The sequence below is a fragment of the Homalodisca vitripennis genome, chromosome 3 (assembly GCF_021130785.1).
Source record: "Homalodisca vitripennis isolate AUS2020 chromosome 3, UT_GWSS_2.1, whole genome shotgun sequence".
In the NCBI taxonomy this organism is placed as follows: domain Eukaryota; kingdom Metazoa; phylum Arthropoda; class Insecta; order Hemiptera; family Cicadellidae; genus Homalodisca; species Homalodisca vitripennis.
In genome coordinates this window covers 95686904-95710539 of record NC_060209.1, presented here as the reverse complement: position 1 = coordinate 95710539, position 23636 = coordinate 95686904, and the positions used below count along the sequence as shown (strand labels likewise).

Below are 23636 nucleotides of genomic sequence, written 5' to 3'. Positions count from 1 at the left end.
AAAAAAAAAAAAAAAAAAAACTAATTCAAGCACTACATAGCAGAATTTTCTTAACAGTCCTTATAAAAGTTATTTTACCATATGAGTGATATACTATTCAGTAAATGGCAAACTTGAGAACTAATTACTGAATTTAAGGATTACTTTCCAATACCTAACATGAATGTGTTGTGTTATAGAATATTGATGAGTTAATTTGGATCTGAATTTATCTGAGAAATATTTTTTGTATTTTTACAGAGTCTTGTCACTTTATAATGAAAGAGATTGGTTGGATTATTATTTGGCGTATTAAATTTATAAGCATTCAAAGTACTGTAATCTTCTATTAAATAATTACAGTGTCTAGCATAGCAATAATGTTTCATTTGTAAGATGATAACATTTTGATTGTACAGTTTTCCAAGGATCAATATGTTCTCTGGGAGATATTTTGCTCAGTAGGAGTGCAAAAATTATCCATCAAATTTTGCCAGTCAATAACAGCCCGTAAAGTAATTTTAACAATATATTTGCTAGGGCAAAATTTAATCTTTTCGGAAAACAGCACACTTGTTTCATTTAAAACTCTAAATACATGGTTTGTAGTATTTCTATTTTGTGCGTTTGAGTTATATTATTAGGTAGATCAATAACAGAAATACTATCTTACAGTTTTTGTAACACACAACAAAGGGAAATATTCACAATCCAGTTATCTTTCCAAACCATTCATTGTGCAATAAGCATTTAACATTTTGAGGTTGGAAATACATCCGATTACCCAGCAACCCTATTCCACCAGCGACAGTTCGGAGGTAAGGAGGTCTAATATGATACTTACACTTGAGACTGTGAGACAGTACACGGAACTCTAAACTTGCACAAATGGATGCCTCAACTCTACTTTCAGCAACAGAGCTAATTCCCTGGTCTGCCACCAGATACTGGAGCTGCTTAGTGTAATCTTTATACAATTTCCTCACTATATAATTTCCTGTCCTTAATTAACTGGCCTGGCTGTGATAAGATATTATTATGACACAAGTAAAATAATCAACAATGATATGAGATTTATTAATATGCCTTACTGTAAAAATAATTACAGCTCTTACAAAAGTTCTTTTTCTCTTAGACTTAACTTTAACTCAATAACAAAAATAGTAAAAACTTTTTTTCTGAGTTGCTTTCTTAGATTTTAGCTAGTGTGTAAAAATATTTCACAAGTTTAGAATGTCATAGTCTTTCAGAGGTTTGTACTCTTGTTTTTAGTCATAGCCATATGATCTCCTCAGTAAATGTACAATATTTTTTTCTAGAATATAACAAAAGAACACAAATTTTTAAAGTAAGAAAATTATACTATTAGCATTAAAACAAATAAATAAATATTAGACACATTAATGTATAATATAAACAGATAAAAACTTTCCAACTTTAGATATAATAATTTTTTAATTTAAACATGTATTGTTAGCAGGGTTGTATTCAGCTTTGGTGGGCCCTGGAAAAGATAATCGGCCGCGCCCTGCTATGTCCTGGTCCTGCCACCACGTCAACACGGTCCCTTGAAATAAACATATGGCGGGGCCCAGGCTCCTTGGGCGCCCGGGCCCCGGTAAAATAGTTTAAATAAACTGATCTGAGTACAGGCCTGATCATTAGCCAACACATATTTTCAAAATATCTGCAAAATAACAAAAAGCAATGACAAGTTACAATATCCCAACAGTATTGGGGATAATACAACGAGGAAAGTTTACATTGAAAGTTATGTGCTGAATTGGTATCCAGAATTTTTGTCCTTTGAAATTTATGAAACCTTTGTACTTTTGATGAGTTATTGATGATTTATTACGGATTAATATTTATATACCTGTCCTCCGGAATTTCTCTGAGCAGCAGTTGTTCCATGTCTAACTCAAAGAGTATTCAGACTGCAGAAAAAGCTGTTCAAATCATTGTGAAATTGAACAATAGAGATTTGTGTTAAAGTCCGTCCAAGGAGTCCAGCCTGCTCACTCTATACAGCTTGCATACTTTGGGAACTGCACTTTATTTTTAATTTAAGTGTATATAGACACAGAATAGAGATATACACAGATATGATACAAGAGCTCGGGAGCGATTTTGAGCCCAACAGCATAGAGCAGCAAGCTCTTGAATGCCTCCCTTCTCAGGCTAGGATCAGGCTCATTAACAGTTTCTCTAACCAGAAGACTACATGTCTGGCTGATTTATGCCTTCCAGTTGAGCCTACACTGGGTACAGCTGTCCAAAATATCATGTCACTCCGGAAGCATCACAAAGGTCCTTTTAGGACTAAGTGTAATTTATCAGCTTCTTGTCCTAAGAAAAGAATAGTCTCCCTGAAACACCAAAATTAAAAACCAATCCAAAAAATTCAAAGCCAAATTAAAAACAATACATGTGCTTTTTACAGCCAGAAGGTGTAAAAATTACTTTTCTGTACGATTCTCTGTCTGTTTATCTGTCGCAGGTCATCTTGAGAAAGAAATTAACTATTTAAATTTTTCAATCTTATCAAAACCTGTGCAACTTTTAAGTGGTTGCCATTTTGAATCTAGTAGGGATATTTTATTCATATTTCGTAAAATGTTACATCTAAATTATACAAATATTCGTGCAAAATTACAAACCTGTAGCTTAAGGAACTTTTGAATTATGAGTTTTTATGTAAAAAACACAGATATGCAGACCGCAAATGAAGCATTTTAGGACATGTGTTTATAGGAACGTTTTTGTTGTTTCAGCATGATTAATCATTTCCTTAAATGTTTTAAACCTGTATACTGTATACATAAGGTACTTGATTTCTAGAACTAGAGGTGATGGAACTGTAACCTCTGAAATGTCTTGGGGGTCTGGAGAAGTACCTAGAATAACTTCCAGAGGGAAGAAAGTTCTTCCAGTAAATATTTAAAATATGAGATCTCAAAAAAGTGGTTTCATACATTTCTGAGATGCAAGGTAAAGATTCCCAAGCAGACCGAAAGGACTACAGGCTGCTCTGGTATGCTATCAAATTGAGCATTCTGTATATACATACTCTGAGAACAAAGGTATATCACAATACTGCTCAGGACAAGACAATTCACCATATAAACATTGGTCTCTGATGTTTACCTTCCCATCTGTCTGTCTGTATGTGTATTTTATAAAAAAATTAATATCTTAAAAAGTAATAAACTAAATACTACCAAATTTGGGTTAAATATTTATGATAACAAGGCCAGTTACCACAAATTATGCTATGATGTTATCTTTAATACTTTCAAATATCTAAAATGGTGGTCATTAAAACAGTTTAACCTTGAATATCTTAAAAAGCAGTAATTTTACTGAAGAACTACAAGAATAACATTTTTTTTAGTAAATTTATCACAAATCTAAAAACATGAAAATGATTAAAATCTAATAATAAATAACTGATTTTGAGGACATTTACTATAGCAAGACATGGCACACATTGAGATTCTCAACGAATAATAAAGAATACAAAATTGAATAAACTGCTGGTTCAGAATTTCTTATCTATTGCACTCAGATCCAAGTTGCTTAGTTTAAAGTGATGAACTACATAAATATCTGTTGCTAAGTTAGTCTTGTTTTATCTAAATAAACCAAAAATCAATAGAGGTATTGTAAAAATGTATTAACAAAAATAAGCATCTATAAGAACAATAACAAACAAAACAAACTTCTTAGTTAACCATAACAAACTGCTTTATTTACAATAAAGCTTTCTTTATTTACAACTACTCTTCAAAATGTGAAATAAAAGTTATTTTAACAGAGGTAATCTGTTACCTATAACAATAATAACAACTAGGACAATCTTACAATAATTTTCAGACAACTCTAAATCAGTTTTTTATTATTAGATTTAAACAATTTTAGTATAATTAGTCTTGATAAAATTCTCTACAAAATATTATTACAGTAATTCTTTAGTGCAGTTTTTGGTTCTAAAGACATTCATAATTGAAAACTTTTAATAACCACCATTTTGAAAATATTAAAAATAACATCATAATATATTTTACACTATCTGGCTTTGTTACAATAAACATTTGACCCATATTTGTCAGGTTTCAATTTATTAGTCTTAAAGATATTATGTTTTATGAGGTATACATATGGGGAACTAAGCATAGGAGATCCATGTTCATATGTGGAATGTGTTTGTCTTGACATGAGCAATAATATGATATAACTTTGTCCAGAGAGTTAAGAAAATACAAATAAAGATAAAATATTATTAACATTTATTTAAAACTGTATATACATTTGTTGTTAAAGATCAAATTAAAATATTATAACTTTTTATATTAGATCAAATGAGCATTATGTTTATCTATGAGTAAATATTGTACGGTTTAATAAATTATCTGCAGTTTACCACAGACCCATTTACACCGTTTCACAGGAATTAGCAGTATTTGAATAGTATAGCATGTTCCTGATTCTCTTCTGCACAATAATTACAGATCATTCAAGTGACAAACTGACTACATAGGAATGTTAATTATGATAGCAATACCAATTTTTTTAACAGCAAATTAACTACTAACTGTACCAGTGACAAACTGCACAGTAGGGATATAATTGAAAGTAACGATAAACTGATTCTCTAATAGCATATTGACCCCTTAACGATTTTTTATGTAAGTTCATAGTGATTGTATAAAAGTGTGTTACTGATATTATATTATGCATCATTATATAGTTCCAGTTTTATTCTGTTGTCTACTATAATATTGGGCAAGAAGCATTTCTATGACAATCCCCCTCCTGCATGTAGTTCTGGAGTTTTCTACTAGATCTCACCACTTCCTACATCTTCTGTCATGAAAGTTTGCACCTAGATGAATTCACAATAGTTACAGAGTGCAGAAAGCTACTGCGTGTTGATGCATAATATTATCCATCCTGCAGTATTTCATGGTTTTTTTCTAGTGTTTATTGTAACTTGGAAATATTTGACGCACAAATTACATAATTGACTTCATTTATATGATGATGAAATGAACACTGATAGTGAAAATGACATAGTGGACAATATATAGGAAATAAAAATTTATATATATATATATATATATATATATATATATATATAAAGACTCTATCAACCTGTCTAAGGAACAGCAAAATAATTCAGCAAAATAACATAGCTTAAGATACAAAAATAAAACCATTAAGGGCTTAACTACTGATTGTACCAGTGAAAAACTGAGTATATATGAAAGTTATAGACGGTAGCAATAAACTGATTCTCTAACAGAATAATAACTATGAATGAACCAGTAAAAAACTGAATAAATCTTGTCATCCTATCAGTATTCCAAGACAGGTTTTGTTCTTGACTGGCTCTCTGTGATTGGTTGGCTCTCTCTGGTGATTGTTTTTGGCTAGTGATTGTTTTACCTATCAATGTAATCAGTGAATAAAACCAGCAGTGTTATCATCCTACTGCATTAAATTAGTTAAACTATTCCAGAAAATGAGAATTTTATTAAAGACCACTAATTATTGCTGATGTAATGTTCAGACAGCTGAGGATGTCACAGATTATGGTAATTTATTACCATAACAATCTAAATTAGCATTAATGAATAATAACATGGCTGAAACAAAGGAATTTAATGAATAATAAATGTATGTTTTGATTTTTGTTTTTTAATACAATTGTTTATAAGTAATTTCTCTTTACATTCCAGTTACCTTTCGAGAAGGCTTATATTAAGTTCATGAGGATATAGACAAAAAAATTTGATATGTTAAATAAATGTAAGGCAGTATGTCTGAATGTTGAGTTTGTTTGTTGTTTCAAAACTTTAAATTACATTAAACCAAAAATTGGCAGATGTTGTTATGGAATAAAAATAGATAGTTCGTTCAAAACGTTTTATATATATGTAAAAAGTGTAGAACTGACAAGTATACAAATATTTTTTGTAGCCAACTTTTAATAAATGTTAAATTATTGTTCTATTTATGAAACATGGGGTCTGGATAAATATAGTTAATATAAAATACATTATTAAAAGTACTATGATTCTTATCTGGGAAATTCTAACAAGTTAAACAAATTAAGTAAAACATTAGTAATATTCTTTCTTTAAAGTTTGTTATTGACAAAGGAAGGTTTGAAAGGATAACATGATTTCGGACATTTGCCATCGTTATATGTATTAGATCCCACTTTTGCCTGTGCTGGTGTGATTCTTTTACTTGGGACTTGTGGTTGGGACTTGCATTCTGTGCAGTGACGCCCGGACTGGACTCCAAGCAGTTTTTGGGTATGTTTGAACCCTTTTCTTTCCCTTCTTTTCTTCTGCTCTGCTTTTTATTTTTGTATATTATTTTATATACCTCCTCCACCTGACGAAGAGGATAGATTCCAATCCTCGAAATGTTGTGTTATACTTTTTGTAACATTTTATTGTATCTTTACAATAATTGAGTAGGTACTAATGGTTTAATTCTAGGATTATTTTATATTTTAAAAGTTAGAAGGTAATACAATACTAATTGTACAGTTTATAATACTCTCCATCTTAATTTATTTATAACAAAAATAATAAATAAAATGTATACTAGAATGTTGTTTCTAACAATGTTCTATAAGAAAGAGTAAACCACGTTGAACTGTTGTACGCTGACAGTGAACTGACTCACCTAGGCATAGTTGTTGAAGGTGGGACTAGATAGCACTGCTGCCACTGCCACTGCCACTGCCAATGCCACTTCGACACAGAATGGCGATTGCTGACCTCAATGTGGTACTGCCTTCTATGACGGCTCATTCACAACTCCATCAACTCTGATTGTCCAATTTCATCAATGAGTGTGACACTGCTATCATACACTATAGCTATTTATAGTGCAACACACGTAAGTTGTCATCATATGAAAGTGTTAAATATTATATTGACCTGGATTGTATTTAACGTTTTACTTCATTGTTAATTGAATAAATTGATTATATAGTATGACAACATGCAAATGTCTTTGAAATTTGTATAAATAGCCTAATAATCAACTGTGTTTGAGACACATAATGGATTTGCACAATGAATTAAAGTTCTATCTTATCTGAAAATTATATTTATATAATCTCGAATAAAACTGACATTGAAAACACACACACACACACACACACACAAACACACACACACACAGGCAAGCCATGATCAAGTATCAGAAGTTAAAAGAACATTTATAGAAAAATTTAGTAAAAATGATCACTTGTATATAAAAAAATAAATTCGGCAAGGTCTGCAATATATATATTTACTTATTTATATTTATATATACTTCAATGAATAAAATCCTTTTACTAACCGTAAAATAGTAATATTTTGCTAAGTACAAAATTAAAACAGATGGTGTATTCTCCTTTAAAATGTTGGAAGTTTACACTGGTTGGTTGGTTTAAAGTAACATTTAAATGTTACTTATATTTTTCAAAATTATAAAAAAATACTATTCCAAAACAATAGTGTAGTATCTAATCAGTATCATTACATAATAATGATTTAAAAAAATAAATTGCAACTTAAACAATGGTTTTAATTAAGAACTCAAAATATATTTTTTTTGTCTAATACACCCTGAAGAAAAGCAAAAATAAAATATATTTTCCTTAATTCGATTTTTATTGTATGTTTATGCATAAAACACTAGGGTACATCCTATGAGGCATGAGGTCATTTGAAACTATACACTACACTTAGAGAGTTTAAAAGTCTAAGAATTATAACCGTCTTAGTTTTTTCAAATCTGCATGTATAAAAATTTATAATTTTTCATTCATTATTTTTAAATAAAACAAATTTTGTGAGAAATATTGTATTTTAAATTAGGGATGTACTTGCTGACATTGCTGAAGTACAATTAAATTGTTTCACTTCAGTTTTTTGAACATTAGAAAATAAGGAAAAATTCAAAATGGGAAATTTATATTTTACCTTTAATATTTTACAAGATCCTAATGGTGGCATAATGCCCCACTTACTGTACCAACACGTAATGTCGTAATGTCTTACATGTCCGGTTTAACAATATGTTGTCAGCCGTCAGCAAACTGGTTCCCAGTTAGTCAGCAGGAATTTAATTGCCTTTTAACAATCATTGTAAGCAACTGACCTTGATCAAACCACATGATTTCAATCTGAATTATCAGACTTCCTCTGTATTAAAACTTAAAATGTACCAATGCTGTTTATGACTAGTAATTTTGTATTAAACTGTTATTTAATGTCTTGTGTCATATTTTGTGCTATGACAGTTTTAATTTTATGAAAGCTAAATTTAAAGTATGAATATATTTTGAAGTTATTCTTAGTTTATAATGAACATTTATTAAATCTGAATAGTTATAAAACATGTATAACAAAAGTATGGTTATTTTTAACTGAGTAATCTGAAGCAGTAATTACTTACCTGGCCTGTCCATGGTGACAGAAACAGCAGCACACTCACTAGCACAGTAACACACACTAGTTATACAAATATTTAAATTTGTTCATGGTTCCACGGCCACATTACATTGTATAGACCACTACTTGTTTCACTTTCAGTTTCCATGTTCCATTTCCACAAACTTACTCAATGGAAACCTGAAAATTGACATAATTTATAATAATAAGACAAAAATCCCTTCTCCTCCTTTCCTTGCAGTATAGTATGCTTAGTCTATGGGGCTACATTTCAAAGACAATCTGACTTTTTTAATGTTTTAATTATAGTATTTCATTGATTGGAAGGTTTTGTAATAGTTTAATGCCACAAAACAAAGTGAAGAATTTTAATGAGTTTTTGACATTTCTTTTATAAATGTGGTTCTAATGAAACTAGGTTGTTCCCCATACTTTCTAGTGAGTGCATTTGTGTAACCATCTGGTCTCTATATCTTGTAACATAATTGTGTAGTTTGGTAACCTTTTACCAGAAGGTATAAAACTATCATGACTGACTATAGTTTCCATTAAATCTATTTCAGTAAGTAACCAATGATTTTCCAGTTACAAATGAAAGTCATTATTCATTGCTATTAAAAATCTTTACAATAGGTAGACAGCAAGTCAACATTTACCACTAGATTTAAGAGTACACCACCTAAAAAAGGTTTAGTGTTAACAAATAGAGGCTATCTATTTATAAAAATCTTCCACTATGAATTAAATTTAAGAGAATACTACATGAATATTTATAAGTATAGCAACATGTACTTGAAAATAAATATTTTTTTATAACAATATTGTTTTCTACACATTTGAAGGTTTAATTTATTAAATGCCTATTCATGATGGTTGAAAGATGGTTTTAAAATCATATGGACTGTTTTGATAAACTGCAGTACCTATTATAAATTATTGTACAAATAACAATCTTGTATTATGGTGATATTAACAAATATCATTAATAATGATAATTTTAAGGTAAGTCAGTGTTCTTTCATTTGTCCTTTTTACTGTTAATTCTCATTATTATTAATTATTATGAAAAAACATTAACTGAAAATACGTTGAATAAATAGTATTTTCTAATAGCTGGGTGTAAAGACAAAGACCTATAGTTATCAGAATCTACTTCTACTATGTATGTTTTCCGGTTCACACTGTGTCGAAACATTGTTAATGTTAACGCAATAAGAATTTTGAGATATATAAGTCCAGTGGTGTAATATATCACTCCATAGTATTTGGCTGAGTGTTAACAAACATTTTAAAATTGGTTTTATGGATAATGATTCTGTGAAAAAAATCACAGAATAAAAAAATGTTTAAACAAAACCGAGTCAAATCATATATCATTTTAAGTGACATAGTAATATATGTAGCCTATGAAATAAGCTACAACTTGGAAGTTTTGCATGCAACCTCAGTGAAGCCTGTTATATGACACGTTGTGTGACATATTCTTATTTTGTCTCTGTAGAAAGTTTCATGCAGAATTTGAAGTCTATACATCAGTTCATTCTCGAGATATCGTGGAGACAGGCAAAAATGGAATCTTTCCAGCCCCTCATTTAAGAGACTTCGCTACTGGTAATACTATTTCTGTATTCATTGAAGGAGAGACTCAATTTTATGTTATAGTACACTGTAATCTCGGAAAAAATATATGTATTGAATTTTATGTTTTATTTCTTTCTTTCTTAAGTTTGCAAGTTTAACAAATCTTTTTACTCGGCCACAAGTGAGTGTTTTTCTCATTTTGTGCCTTTCAATGTAAGATTGAAAAGATTGTAGGTAATTTTTTCTTCTTGTGAAATCACATGACCGTTACGTCACCTCTGCCCCTTTAATAAGCATGGGGATATACTGATACATGTTATTGAGAAAAATAGGCAACTCTACTATATTTTATGTCATAAATAAAAGTCCTGACAAGGTCTGAAAATACAGAATGTCTTCTCAAATATACATAGTTGAACATTTAAGAGGTTAATTTAGACATTGCTGCGAGGAAGCAGAGACCACTGTTGTTTTCAATGTAGAAAGATCGAGGCTCGATCTTCGCCTTCTTGCGTAAGGCGCCGAGATGACTGGCCTGTGATGAAGCTTCTTTGATCTTCGTCTTCATCCCATTTCATATCCCAACAGTTCATACATTTCTAAAATAGTGTAGGCTACACAGTTTTGATTGTCTTGCTAACTAGTTAATATTTCATATAACAGTCAAAACCCTTTCCTCAATATTATGGTAGTAATTCGCGATTGACCTCATGTGCAACATAATATAAACTTCCGAGATGGATAGACGAAGTATAAAGATGTATTACTCGCGTAACGGGCTTTATTTAAATCGGTGGTATTGCAGTTCCGATTCCATAGTCTTATTGTTAAACACTATCAACGTGAAACGATATTAGAAACTTCGTAAACAATATAAAAAATACGCTTAAAACACATTTATCTCTAACGAAACAATTAAAAAACAACATAGATGATGTGGGCCAGTAACAACTTACCCGCGAAAACAGTGGCGGAATGTGGCAAAATGGGAAATGTTTGGTAAGACCGGAAGTTAGAAAAGAAGATGTGTTTAACATCAGAGCCCATTTTAAAATAACTCCTCATAAGATCTCATGATGGACTAGGTTCGCGGGAAGTGTACTACTCCTGAGGCCCACATCTGCCTCTTAATACTGTAGTTGGAAAGAGCTGTGTACCTATTTATGATCAGAGATAATTGTAATCTAACCATATTATATGGCTGCGACCTTTCAAAAAGCTTCTACGCCAGATAAAAGCAAATCTTTTGAGTATTCTAGATTGCTTTATAACATTGAATGGTATATATAAATCTATTGTTTTTCGAAGGTCACATAAGAGGTGACAGGTTCATTCACGGCGGCCAGTACTTCATTTGTTAAACTTAGCATTATGAAGTTATGAAAAATCACACTGATAAACTGATCTTTATTTATCCTTGAAAACAGTTTTATAAAATGTTCATGGATATATTTTACAAGAATTTATAAATATTTTGGAAAGAGAAACTAAACGTCCTGAAAAAGGTCTATATTTTTGTAGCGAAATGTTAATGATGTTTACAAATATATAGCCTAAATATATTAGATTAATTTGGCCATATATTGGGGTAATCAGGGAAGACTCCATCAATCAGTGAGCTATTTGCCAGAGCACAGGATATTTTCCTACATTTCTTTCATGTCCTGGACTCAACTTTAGTATACAACTAATGCTTGACAAATGTCCTAGCTTATTCAATTTATAATTAAAATAAATAACAATAACATTTAAATTTTAACTCAAACGTATCACAGTAAAACGGTAATTATAAATTTCAAATAATTGAAAACAGCATTACATTTAAAAGTGTATACCTGATGCAAATCCGTTTAAGTTCTTATGACTGATAAGTTAAGTTCTATATAAGTGATAAATTCAGGGAACTGATTATACTCGCATCTCATGTTAGAAAGCTGTACTTTCCGATCTTTACCAGGAACTGGATAAATTATAAATAATACAACTTGTAACCTAATTTAAAATCAATTTATTTATAATTTTTGTTTACTAGTAAAGATATTTAGGCCGTCATACGTGAATGGTACATTTTACTAATTATATTTTTTAAATTTATAGTTTCAGATTTAATAAAATCAATAATACGTAGTTGTACACATATATCGATCGTACACAAATTAAAAATAAATTTTAGATCAAGAAGAGGTTAAATCGTTGGAACATTTATGTATTCATCCACTGGTCATAGTCGTGTTAATTTGAAAATACATAATTTAAAAATAATTTTTTAATGGATACAAAAATTTAATTTGTAATAAACTTAAGAAACCATTGGTAGATATGGTGAGCTATCAGCTGTATTATTTTCAAAATCAGTATGCACAATCTGATAGATTTTAGCTCATTTGAGACAGGGACAATATAAGAACAACATTTATAAATTTGCGCGTTTATATCGCATTTTACAACAAAGAACATTGTTGAAATGGCATTAAAAGCAGATATATACTAATGAAATCCATTGATGTATTTACAGTTCCAATACAATAGTAATATCAATTAGGCATATTAAGATGTAAGTGATGTAACGTACAGAACTTGAACTCGTATTCTTCCTACAAGAATCTGTTGTGTGTGGTTTTCCGAGCAAAGGCAGACTAGACCTTGATTTGATTGCATTTGTGTTAACAAGGAAGTTCAAATTGACTTGGAACTCTTGACATAACTAACTAGATGACTGAGCAATAAACATTCTCTAGTACGAGTAGGCAAAATCTCAAGTAAATGATGGTCTACTTACCTGTTAAATAAGGTTTGAACAAAAAATATTATTAATAACTACCGTGTTTTATTTATTTATTTTATGCATTTAATATTTTTATGCAAGCAACCCAGCCCTCATTGGAAGTGGAATAGAAATCCCCGCAATAGAGACAATCTGCTTCGTCAACATCTGAATCTGACTCTCCCTCTATAATAGTTTTGTTCTTCTCTTTAATTTCCTTTTTTCCAGGCTTATTCTTCTTAGTTTTATCATTACCAAAAAGTTTGATTGCAATTGACTTCAGTTTACCCGATTTTGTCTCGTATTTTTCTTGCTTCTTGCGTTCCTTTTCCTTTTCTTTCTCCTCTTTCTCGGTGATACTTTCTTGTAACCCGTTCTTGTATGGAGAATCAGTTAATATAAGTTTTAACTTTCTTTCTCTTGGTTTTCTTGACATTTTGTTTGATGAGAGGAATCGGTATCAAAGCCACAGGTGATGTACTTGGAAAAGCTGACGAGTTTCGCTTAGAAGATGACTTTCTCTCAGAATAATCCAGCATCCACGAGGCTCTGGGTCCAAATTGCGGCTGGATTTAGCTTTCTTACTAGCTGGTTTCGTGGATGCTTGAGAAGATTGTGACAAAAGGTCCACATTGTCTTTTGAAGTGTTTGCAGAGAGGTATTCATCAGTCTCCAATCGTATATAGGTTGTAGCTGATGGTAAGAAATCTGCATCCGAGAACACATCTGACACAGCATTTAAAACTCTGCCCCAAAGATTGAAGCTATTTGTAAAAAAGTAACCACTTTACCTGGATTGCTCCTGAGCCATTTTCTGATTTCGTCACCATAGTACTTGCTTAATGGATTGAAAAAAAAAAACGTGACATCCAAAGCCTGGAGTTTATGTGACGTGTATGGGGGTAGACAGAGTATGACTACTCCATTGTCTCTAGCCATATCAATCAGTTGCAGGTTCTATGTGTGGGTGGAGTGCCCATCGACTATCAGCAGGACTGGGTAGTCTTTTGTAGCTTTAGAAAATTCAATAAAGTTTGCAAGCCACACAAGAAATAATTCAGAGGTCATCCAGCCTGTTGGGTGAACTTCAGCCCAGCCTCCAGGGGGTAAACCAAGCTCGAAGTCTTGTTTCTTATTCTTCCTTGGAAATATCAGCATAGGGGGCATAAATAACCCTGAAGCTGACATGTACACAGCTGCAGTGACTGTTTCACCTCACTCAGCTGACGTTAAGGCTCCCACCTGGCGCTTACCTCTGAGAGCTATAATCTTTGATTGAGTTTTGGGATTTACTGAAATCCCAGTTTCATCACAGTTCAACTATTCAAGATTACTTCAAGATTCTTTCAGCTGTAAGCTTGTGCTTATCAATGACTTGAGTGAGGAAATAATGAAATTGTGAAACTGCAACTTTGTTGAATCCCATTGCCCTTGCACCTGATGTTTTTTCTGGATTTCGAATGCTTAGGGTAGGATGTCTAGTAATTAACCCCTTGAACCAATCTTGTCTTGCTAAACAATTTTCTTGGTCAAATTTGTTTGCTAAACCATTTCGAACAGCTAGGCCATAAGCTAAAGACCTCAAATCTCTCTGGGTTAAACCAAAGAGCCTACTCTCCACTTAAGGTATGCCACTAGTTCCAACTCTTGTTTAGTAGTGAATATATTTTTTAATTTTCCTTCTGATTTGTCAACTTTGTAATTGGCATTTTTCTTATTTTTATTTACTTATCTTTCAAGGGACGATTTTGGAACATTAAACTGCTTCGAGGCCTTCAAAAATCCCATTTCACCTGATATCACAGTTTGAATAGCCATTTCCATCGATTTTACATCCCATTTCTGTCTATCGGTTTTCCTGATGTAATTTCGCACCATCTGGAACGGTAAAAATTGTTTAAAAACCTTTTAATACTGAGGAACAACGGGGCAAAACGGAATAGTATCCCGTTCTGCCCCATCCCATTCCGCCCCGTGTGCACGTGTTAAGGTTATGTTATTCTACCGGCTTTAACACACGATTGGTAATAGTTTAAAATATAAGTATCTACAGCCAATAACATGCAATTTATAAGTAATTATGATTCAAATTACTACAAGTAACGGTAAACATCTCACCTTAATGTTAATTTTCCCAAAAATTGTAAATTTACAGCAAAAACCACCACGAACAGCAGATCACTCAGAAGATTCCAACATAACTCACTAAAAATGGCTTCCTAACCTCCTTCTCAGTTGTTTACTTAGTTCTATATTTGTCCACTACGCTACAGCACTATCTAGCTTAGATTATAGTAGTATCCCGTTGTGCCCCACCATCCCGTTCTGCTCCGAGTTCCCCTACAATACGTAGGACACATCCCGTTATGGTCTGGGTGCTCTGACTCACAAGGTAACGCGAAGGCCCACTTCCAATTTCATCTGAAGCCAACTACAAGATTTATAAAAAAATATGAAGCATAAAAAATTATTAATCAGGTATTTTCCAAAAAGTTTACACTTCCAAAAACTACCTGGCTAAATAAACAAAACATTTTCACAGACAATTTTTAAGTTAGATGTTTTATAGTTAAGAACAGATTTGTCATTAATGCTCATTAAGTATTGCAATAAAAATAAAAACCAAATTAGACGTTCTAATCATAATCTCAAAACACTGTTTTACAACAGTGATGAATATGAAACACATTGTATTGAAAATAATCACTAGTTTTGGACATTTGTGTAATAAAACACAGAAGACGTCAGTAGTCTGTAAATGTAAGAACCAATACAGGAACTTGGAGTCCGGCTTCATCTTCTGTATTAGCTGTTACATGAGAATTTCCAGTCTTAGTTTCTTTGCTCCGTATATTTTGTTCCAATTTCGAGCCCATAACTTACGTTCTCGAATTATGTAAAAATATCTATGTTGTATTTTTCAAAGTGAATTCTAACCTAAATCTAGAAACTAAATCAAATAACTATTTGATGATAAAATTGTTTATTAACAGCTGAAACAATTAATTCGTAATGAAACTTTTCAAAAAGTTTAAACTCAAGTTTTCAGATTTCTTACGCCTACCTTTAATATATTAATATTACGAGGGGAGAGGCCTGGGGGCATATGTATCACAGGCTCACGGGACTCACATAGGGTCTGGGCCGACGAATATATATATATATATATATATATATATATATATATATATATATTAAATTGTATAAATGGCAATTGCCTTATTTAATTTCAATAAACATTGAATCGCAAAAAGTACTTGCTCCGCCGAGAGTCGAACCCGGATCTCTCACTTGCCGGGTGAATGTGCTACCATTACACCACAGAGCGCTTACTTTTTCCGATTCAATTATTTTGTATTTGGCCGTATTTGTCACATATGCGTTTAAATAAGCAAACTAACATATGATCGGAAGACCAAATACCTGTCAAACGACTTTTGTTGACATTAAATTGTATAAATGGCAATTGCCTTATTTAATTTCAATAAACATTGAATCGCAAAAAGTACTTGCTCCGCCGGGAGTCGAACCCGGATAAGTTCGTATATATATATAAGTTATGCAAGCTAGCTTCAATACAAATACAAATACGTCCTAAGAAACATTTTTTTCGGAACAGAACAAGTAAAAATTCCAGTCATTAGGGTAAACGGTAATGTTTCTTTCTAAACGAATGTTAATCTCTGCTAAACGAATGTTTCTTTCTAAATGTGTATATTTATAGGCTAAGTGATTTTAAATTGAGTAAAAAATATTCATTTCTGAATGGGGAAAACTTTTTCGCCGTCCCAAAATTTGAAGCTCATGGGCAACAAATTTGGAAATCCCGCCCTGACCTTAATATAATCAGTGTTCAAGTGTTTTTAAGCCCCATTTACACTGCCCAAACATCCCCGAGCATCGAGCATCGAGCATTCGTGATCGTAGCTCGCCGGTTTTCAACGAGCACGAACGCAAACGAGCCCTCTGTTTACACTGCTCGAGCATTTGTGTCGATCAGTTTTCTCGTGAGCGTTTTGCAGTGAATATTGGATGATGGCACCCGGACTGTCAAAACTTGCGGTTTCCGCTGCGGCCGTCCTCATCCTGTTTACAGGAGGAAAACGCGAGGAAGGAAAAGGCGACGCGTGTGGGAGTCTTCATTTTTGAAAAAAGAGGAACCACACTATTTTGCTGAGAGATTTGAAAGAAGACCACGGAGGGCTCTTCGAAAACTTCAGCCGAATGTCGTTAGACGATTTCGCCATCATATTGGGAAGGATAGAAGGGAAAATTGCCAAAACCGACACCAACTTCCGAGAGTGCGTTCCTGCATCAGTCCGGTTGGCGATAACTCTTCGATTTTTAGCAAGTGGTGACTCGTACGGTAGCCTCATGTATCTCTTCAGGGTTTCTAAGCCTACAATTTCTTTACTTGTTCCTGAAGTCTGTCGGGCCATCGTAGAAGCACTACAGGAGTATGTCAAGGTAAGAACAAAAATGTATAATATAATTTTATTTTTGGAAATATATATATTTGGAATAAGTACATGAAAAACGTTGAACGGAACTATTGAATAAGGTGCAAACGTGTGAATATTTTAACAGAACGAGGAAAAGAATGTTCCTGCTTCTGAGGGTACCCCAGTTCCAGGATCCGAGGCAAATACGGAGGCGAGCGGATCTGCATCATCACTGCTTGATTGATGTGAATGGTCTGTGGTGGGGGGTTGAGGTTCTAGATGGTGGTATGTAGGAAGAGAGGACAGAGGTGAAGTAGAGTCCCCACTGTACTCTGGTGTAGTCTGTTGTGGATGTAGTAAAATAGCCGGAGAAGGTGGGCCAGAATTCGCTGACGAAAACGTAGTAGCAGGGGACGGAGAGGCTGAATAATTCGGCGAAAACTGATGAGATAAACCGGCGATTTTGATGAGGAAGTTCGTCATAGCGGCCCATGTCGGCTTCGAAAAAGAATGTTTGTTTGACGTGGTGCTGGACAAACGCTTGTGTCCTCTTGGAGTAAGATTTTAATTTCATCGCAACATGCTCACCATACACATCACAAGCATCACGCCTCACAGCATTATGCAGTATGCCGACCACCTCGTCACTTGAGACCGTGGAGAGGCTGGCGTTCTTTTGCGCTTCATTGGAGTAGGCTTTGCAAAACCCAGTGCCGTTTTGACTGGAAGCCGATCGTATCTCTTGAGATTGCTGATGAGGGAGGGTTTGAGTAATTTGGGAAGCAGATTCACTTGTATTATCGTCCTCTTCCTGAATGAGCTCAACCTTAAAAATGAAGAAATGAATTAGTAAATTAACTAAAATACTTGAGGGTTTTATTACAAACTATTGGTTCCGCTATAAAAATTTAATTGTAGTTATTTAGTAGTGTGTAGGTATATAATTTAATTTTGACGCTATGGGTGTACGTAATAAGAAATATTGTTCATTTCAGATGCCCGAAAATGAAGAACAGTGGCTATGCGAATCCAAGAAATTTGAAGAGAAGTGGGACTTCCCCCATGCTGTTGGAGCCATCGACGGAAAGCATGTAGCAATACAATGTCCGCCCAAAAGCGGGAGCGAATACTTCAACTACAAGTCCTTTTTCAGTTTTGTATTATTTGCGCTTGTCGACGCTGATTATAACTTCATGTTTGTGGACGTTGGATGTCAAGGCAGGATTTCAGATGGTGGAGTTTTCAAAAATTCTCTCAGTTGTACGACAATATTGAAAAAGGGCAACTTGAAACTTCCCCCACCATCTCCACTGCCGAATTCGAGTATCCCCAGCCCGTACGTCATTTTGGGGGACGATGCTTTTTGCATTGAGTGACAGTTTGATGAAACCGTACTCTGGTTATCATCCACAAGGGTCCCCAGAAAGAATTTACAATTACCGATTGAGCCGGGGCCAGAAGGGTGGTAGAGAATGCTTTTGGCATTTAGCTTCTGTGTTTCGTGTGCTAAGGAAACCTTTGCTTTTGGAAACTGAGAACGCCAAGTGGGTTGTAATGGCCTGCGTTTACCTCCACAATTTTCTACGTAGAAGTGCAAGTTCGTCCACGTCTATATTGCCCAGTGGGTGCTTTGGATACCGAGGAAAATGGAGAGGTTACACCTGTACCTGGAGAAATGAGGTGGCTCCGGCATCCCTTCTTGGTTTGAAAAAAAAGTACCCAGGAGATCAAATTCTACTGCTAAAGATATCCGCGAGGGCCTTTGCAACATACTTCATGACAAATGGAGCCGTATCATGGCAAAAAACGATTACGCATGATAGCATTCTGATTGCGCCTAAACCTCAAGTTATCAACACTGAAGATAGCCCTAAGGATAGTTATAGTAAAGTCCTTGAAGTCAAGTACAAGAAATAGGGTTATTTATGGATCTTTGGAATCAAAGGGCAGCGTTCCTTTGAAGACTGTTAAGAGAATGTTCTGGTTATTTCTATCTGGCTTGGTGTGCAGCAAATTCTTTATGTTTGAAACCAGAGTAAAACCCAAAATCTTATGTTTAGTTTAAGAAATGATGTTGACATATATAATATTAAATTTCTTGGTGTTTATGTACAGTCTAATATTAAATGGAATGTTCATATTGAAATGTTATGTAAAAAGATGGCAAGAGGAATTTTTATGTTGTGTAGGTTAAGATCAATTGTTTAATAGAGAAGTGTTAATTAGCTGTTTATTATGCCCACATACATAGCCATTTAAACCTATGGAATTTTAGTATGGGGTAATGATGGGAATGTAAAAAGGGTACTTGTATTACAAAAAAGGGCTGTGAGAGTTATATGTCAGGTGGGGAATAGAACTCACTGTAAACCATATTTTAGACAGCTTAAGATTTTAACTGTTTATTCTATTTTTATATTGGAATGTTTGTTGTATGTAAAAACTCATTTAAATTCTGTGCCAACTAATAGTTCTGTACATGGTTATTTCACAAGAAACTGTAATATGCTTAGATTAGATAAGTACAACTATCATTCCACTAAAATCAAACTTTTTAGAAATAGGCAAAAAACTGTATAATTTGTTACCAAACCATATCCAACAACTTAGCTTAAGACCTTTTAAATTGAAAATTAAATGTTTGTTGTTGGATTTCTGCTGTTACAATATTGAAGAGTTTGTTAGTTTGATAAGTCAGGTAGATAGACTTAGTAATTAGTCAAATAATCATTAAGCCTAAGCATGACGTTGTGTCGCATTTGTGAAAATGTTTACCACAATAAATTTTCTGATTCTGATTCTGATTCATTACCTATTTATTGTACTACCTAGGAGGCATATTATACCTGAATCTATTAGGAGGCATTTTCAAGCTTAAGTACATAAAAATGAATCTCTAATAAGCCATGCAGGTAAAAAAAAGTGTAATTCGTGAGCTTACCTGTGAATCATTCTCCTTTGAAGCGTTTTGTGAAGTACATGAGTTGATGGTTTCCTTGCACTTGTTTCTTATCCTTCAAAAACCCAAAAGCTTCGTAAGCAAACCATTTGCTCCTGTAGATCTCGTCTGCACCTGAATAAAAATAGGTACATTTAATTATCAATTCGTTGAACCGAAAACATAGGTGTACTATTCAGAGAACAATGCAACCGTCTGGCTGCAAATCACAACATCTTATTTCCATTCCACCTTTTATTTTCTATATTATAATAACGATAATAAAGATACTTAACTTTTTATATATTAAGAGATGATCACCTTCTATTTTTATTATTATTTATGATTTCTTGAAAATAATATTGTCAATTGGTGTATTCAAAGTGTATGAAATTGGTTGAAAGATTAATGAATTTTGTTGAAAAAATTATGAATTTCACCGGAAAAAGCTATAAATTTGCTAGAAGAAGGCTGACTTACCTTTTCCAGTCCCTTTTGAAGTTTCTTCCTTGTTCTTCTCCCTCCTGAAGGAAGCCAACAAGGAGGTTATTTTGCTTTTGACGGTGTCGTATGTCGTCTCCAACTGCGTCGCTATAGCTTCCCAAGCGTCATTTTTTTTAATTTTGTTGAAGTACAGCTTGTGGTTCGGCTGCCACAGCTCTGGGTGCCCCTCATAAAGAGAAACTAAAAGGAGGCACTTTTCATTCTCCCACTCCATGCTGCTTTCACGAAAAATTACTACACAGAATAAACTAAAGAAGGAATTCCACACTCGAAATGGGAGACGTGTGAACTCGACAGCCAGTAGGCAAGAACAGAATTCGGTGAACGCTGTTCGAAGAAACCCGAAGGTGTTTACACTGAGCGAGCGGCGAACGAGCATCCCTTTGATGATTCGCCGGAAAACCGACATCGGGCGGATCAGGCTCGAGCACGAACGAGCATTCGATTCGACCTTGCTCGGGCTCGCCGAAACTGTTTACACTGCCTGAGCCTCGAACGAATGATCGTTCGTCACTCCTGTTTGCGACGAATGCTCGGGCAGTGTAAACGGGGCTTAACATATTTTTATTCAATAGGCTACATGTATTAAATAGATTGAAATACTTTTTAAATTAATTTTAATTGATACAATATTATTTTTTCCTTTTACTAGAAGTTCCAGATTAGTAAAAAGCCATAAACGTTTAAAGTATGTAACAATACTGCTGTTTTTTTTTATTTCAAGCTAGTTCAATGACTTCTAAATCACAGCTTCTCTTGAGGATAAACAAAAGATACTTCGTCTTTGTCAACAAAACTCTAAGAAATGTTTTTATCAACTTCATTATTATGAATCGAAATAGAATTAATATATTATTAATTAATAATTATATTAATATATATAATATAATTATATTATTAATATAATTAATATATTCTTCTACGTTAAATAAAAGCAAACTGGGGATTTTGAAATAATTGCTTTGAAATTTTGTAATTTCAGTGAAAATACACGTGTGGTTATAGTTTTTACTCAAGATGTGCCAAAAATAATAGTCCAGGAGCCAAGAGTCCTTATTTGCATTGTATGAGTACACAACCCGATGTTTCTTGAAATCAGTTGCGAATTCAGCTTTGGCGGGCCACGGAAAAGATATTTGGACGGGCAACATCCTGCCACCGCGTCCTCCGTCGACTCGGTCCCTTCAAATAGACCTGTGACTCGGCTCGGCTCGGACTCTGGTAAAAGTTGCCGAAAAACCGGTCTGAGTACGGGCCTGCTTGAAATCGATTGAGAACTCCTGAGGTAGAAATGGATCGTTAGGTGCACTAGTGTTGGTGGAAGTCTAAGTGGGAGGTTATAAAAGGGGATAAAAGTATTAAATTATAATTTTTAGATAAATCGGTTTGAAGATAAATCTGTATCTAATATTTATGTGTTTGAAGGTCGGTTTTAAGTGTACCTAGCTAGGAAGGAAATAATCTAAAAAAATTTGGTTTCGTATAATTAACCCTTTTGATACCTTCTATTTCGATCTCCACTAAAACTAGCGTGGGTTGACTATAGATTTCTTCTAAAAAATGTATCACATGAGCACTGCGCTGAAATAATATGAATTGTGTTATATTGCAGTAAAGATTGCTTAAGATGAATGCATTAATAAGATAAGGAGGTCAAGATTCCCCGTATGAACCCTTGTTGTGAGAGGGTGTACAATCATTTCGTTGAACATATAAGTACGGTGTCTAGAAATTTAAAATTGATCAGTAGTTTTTTGTCTAGAACAAGCATCGGCCCCACTGTGCGACTCACTTCGGCGCAGCGGGAGTCACAACCCGGCAGTTGCTCGTCGTGGAAACTACAAAGCGCTGTTTATCTCTCTTTAAGCATGTCTTCCCATATCCTTCAACATAGCTCTGAATACATCTCTTTGCATTCGTTATTACTGTTTGAATTTACTCTTTTTGACTTTATTTACAAGCTATTAATAGTTTTTAATATAAAAAGTAGTAGGTAATGTGATATTAACTTGGTATAAGTAAGACAGTACGGTATCAGTTTTAAAGAGCAAAAAAAAAAAAACAAAAAAACAGTTTATTATTTGATTTTTTTACCTTTGCAAGTTTAATGATGTTATTAGTGTACATCTTAGAGAAATGTTTGACAGTAATATCATTTACAGAAACAAACTGGTGCAAAATAATTGATGATTCGTTTGAAGTGGTAAGCGAATTGAACAAATCTTTTCAACTGTGGCTAAACCAGACGACTCATTTTCGGACAGCCCTCGCGATGATCCATTGACGAGACCGATCTCGTCTATGGTTCTTTTTCCTGTGAGTGAGGTGGAGGTGGCCCGTATCGTGCGGGATTTGAGACCGAAAAAATCCAGTGGCACCAATGGCATGTCTGTGTGAATTTGAAGCTCAAGGGGTGCTTCAAATACCTCTTGACTCCAATCACCTGACTGATTAATCTTTCATTTGATCAAGGCGTATTCCCGTCGGCATTGAAGATTGCCACAGTTATTCCAATTTTCAAAAAGGTCGATGCTTACGAAGCAACTATCGTCCAATTTCTATCCTCTCAGTTTTCAGCAAAATTTTCGAAAAAGCTTTTCCCAAAAAATTTGAACAATTTCTTGATCGTTATGAGGTTCTATGTCCCAAACAATTTGGGTTCAGGAAAAACAAGTCGACAATCGATGCTGTAACGAATCTCATTACAATGTTGTCGAGGGCCTAGAGAGACGAGAGCACGTGCTAAGCATATTTCTCGACCTCTCTAAAGCTTTTGACTGTGTGCATATGCGACACTGTTGCACCAGCTGTGTCAAGTGGTATTCGGGGACTGCCGCACGATTGGACCTCGTTTTGTTTGAAAGATAGAGAGCAGTGCGTGAAGATTGCGAGTGTTTTGTCAGGCAAAGCCAAAATTCCTTACGACTCTCTGAATCAGATCAAAATAAAAAAACGAACTTGAA

General features: G+C 33.8%; 3 protein-coding genes and 1 long non-coding RNA gene across 5 annotated transcripts in view; 2 read left to right on the top strand and 2 right to left on the bottom strand.

Moving 5' to 3' along the window:
• The window catches only part of LOC124357195 (organic cation transporter protein-like), a 105897-nt gene that overhangs the window by 39727 nt on the left and 42534 nt on the right, over positions 1–23636 (bottom strand). The window contains exons 3-4 of one of the 2 annotated variants that reach the window (XM_046808731.1): positions 8449–8624; positions 6682–6826 (exon numbers count right to left, since the gene is read on the bottom strand). In XM_046808731.1, the coding sequence (XP_046664687.1) occupies positions 6682–6809 (128 nt within the window). In that variant the 5' untranslated portion in view covers positions 6810–6826; positions 8449–8624. Of the gene's footprint in view, positions 1–823; positions 948–6681; positions 6827–8448; positions 8625–23636 lie in introns of those variants that run through there. The other variant, XM_046808732.1, reaches the window with a different exon arrangement.
• Positions 6764–10146, top strand: LOC124357196. Its single transcript, XR_006921928.1, has 2 exons — positions 6764–6897; positions 9946–10146. It is a non-coding gene; the product is annotated as an uncharacterized LOC124357196 (long non-coding RNA).
• Positions 17014–18607, top strand: LOC124358292. The gene is made up of 2 exons (XM_046810590.1): positions 17014–17256; positions 18227–18607. Exons 1-2 carry the CDS (start codon positions 17014–17016, stop codon positions 18605–18607), a joined length of 624 nt encoding a protein of 207 aa, XP_046666546.1.
• Positions 20180–21011, bottom strand: LOC124358291. Its single transcript, XM_046810588.1, has 2 exons — positions 20650–21011; positions 20180–20304 (listed from the first exon to the last, which is right to left on the bottom strand). Exons 1-2 carry the CDS (start codon positions 20885–20887, stop codon positions 20180–20182), a joined length of 363 nt encoding a protein of 120 aa, XP_046666544.1. The 5' UTR covers positions 20888–21011.

Bases quoted from the DNA above. Each gene is read 5' to 3' on its own strand.
- LOC124358292 (XM_046810590.1), top strand. From the start codon at position 17,014: ATGTCGTTAGACGATTTCGCCATCATATTGGGAAGGATAGAAGGGAAA. The intron at 17,257-18,226 runs GTAAGAACAAAA...TGTTCATTTCAG, and splicing joins CACTACAGGAGTATGTCAAG to ATGCCCGAAAATGAAGAACA.
- LOC124358291 (XM_046810588.1), bottom strand. From the start codon at position 20,887: ATGGAGTGGGAGAATGAAAAGTGCCTCCTTTTAGTTTCTCTTTATGAG. The intron at 20,305-20,649 runs GTAAGTCAGCCT...ATTTTTATTCAG, and splicing joins TTCAAAAGGGACTGGAAAAG to GTGCAGACGAGATCTACAGG.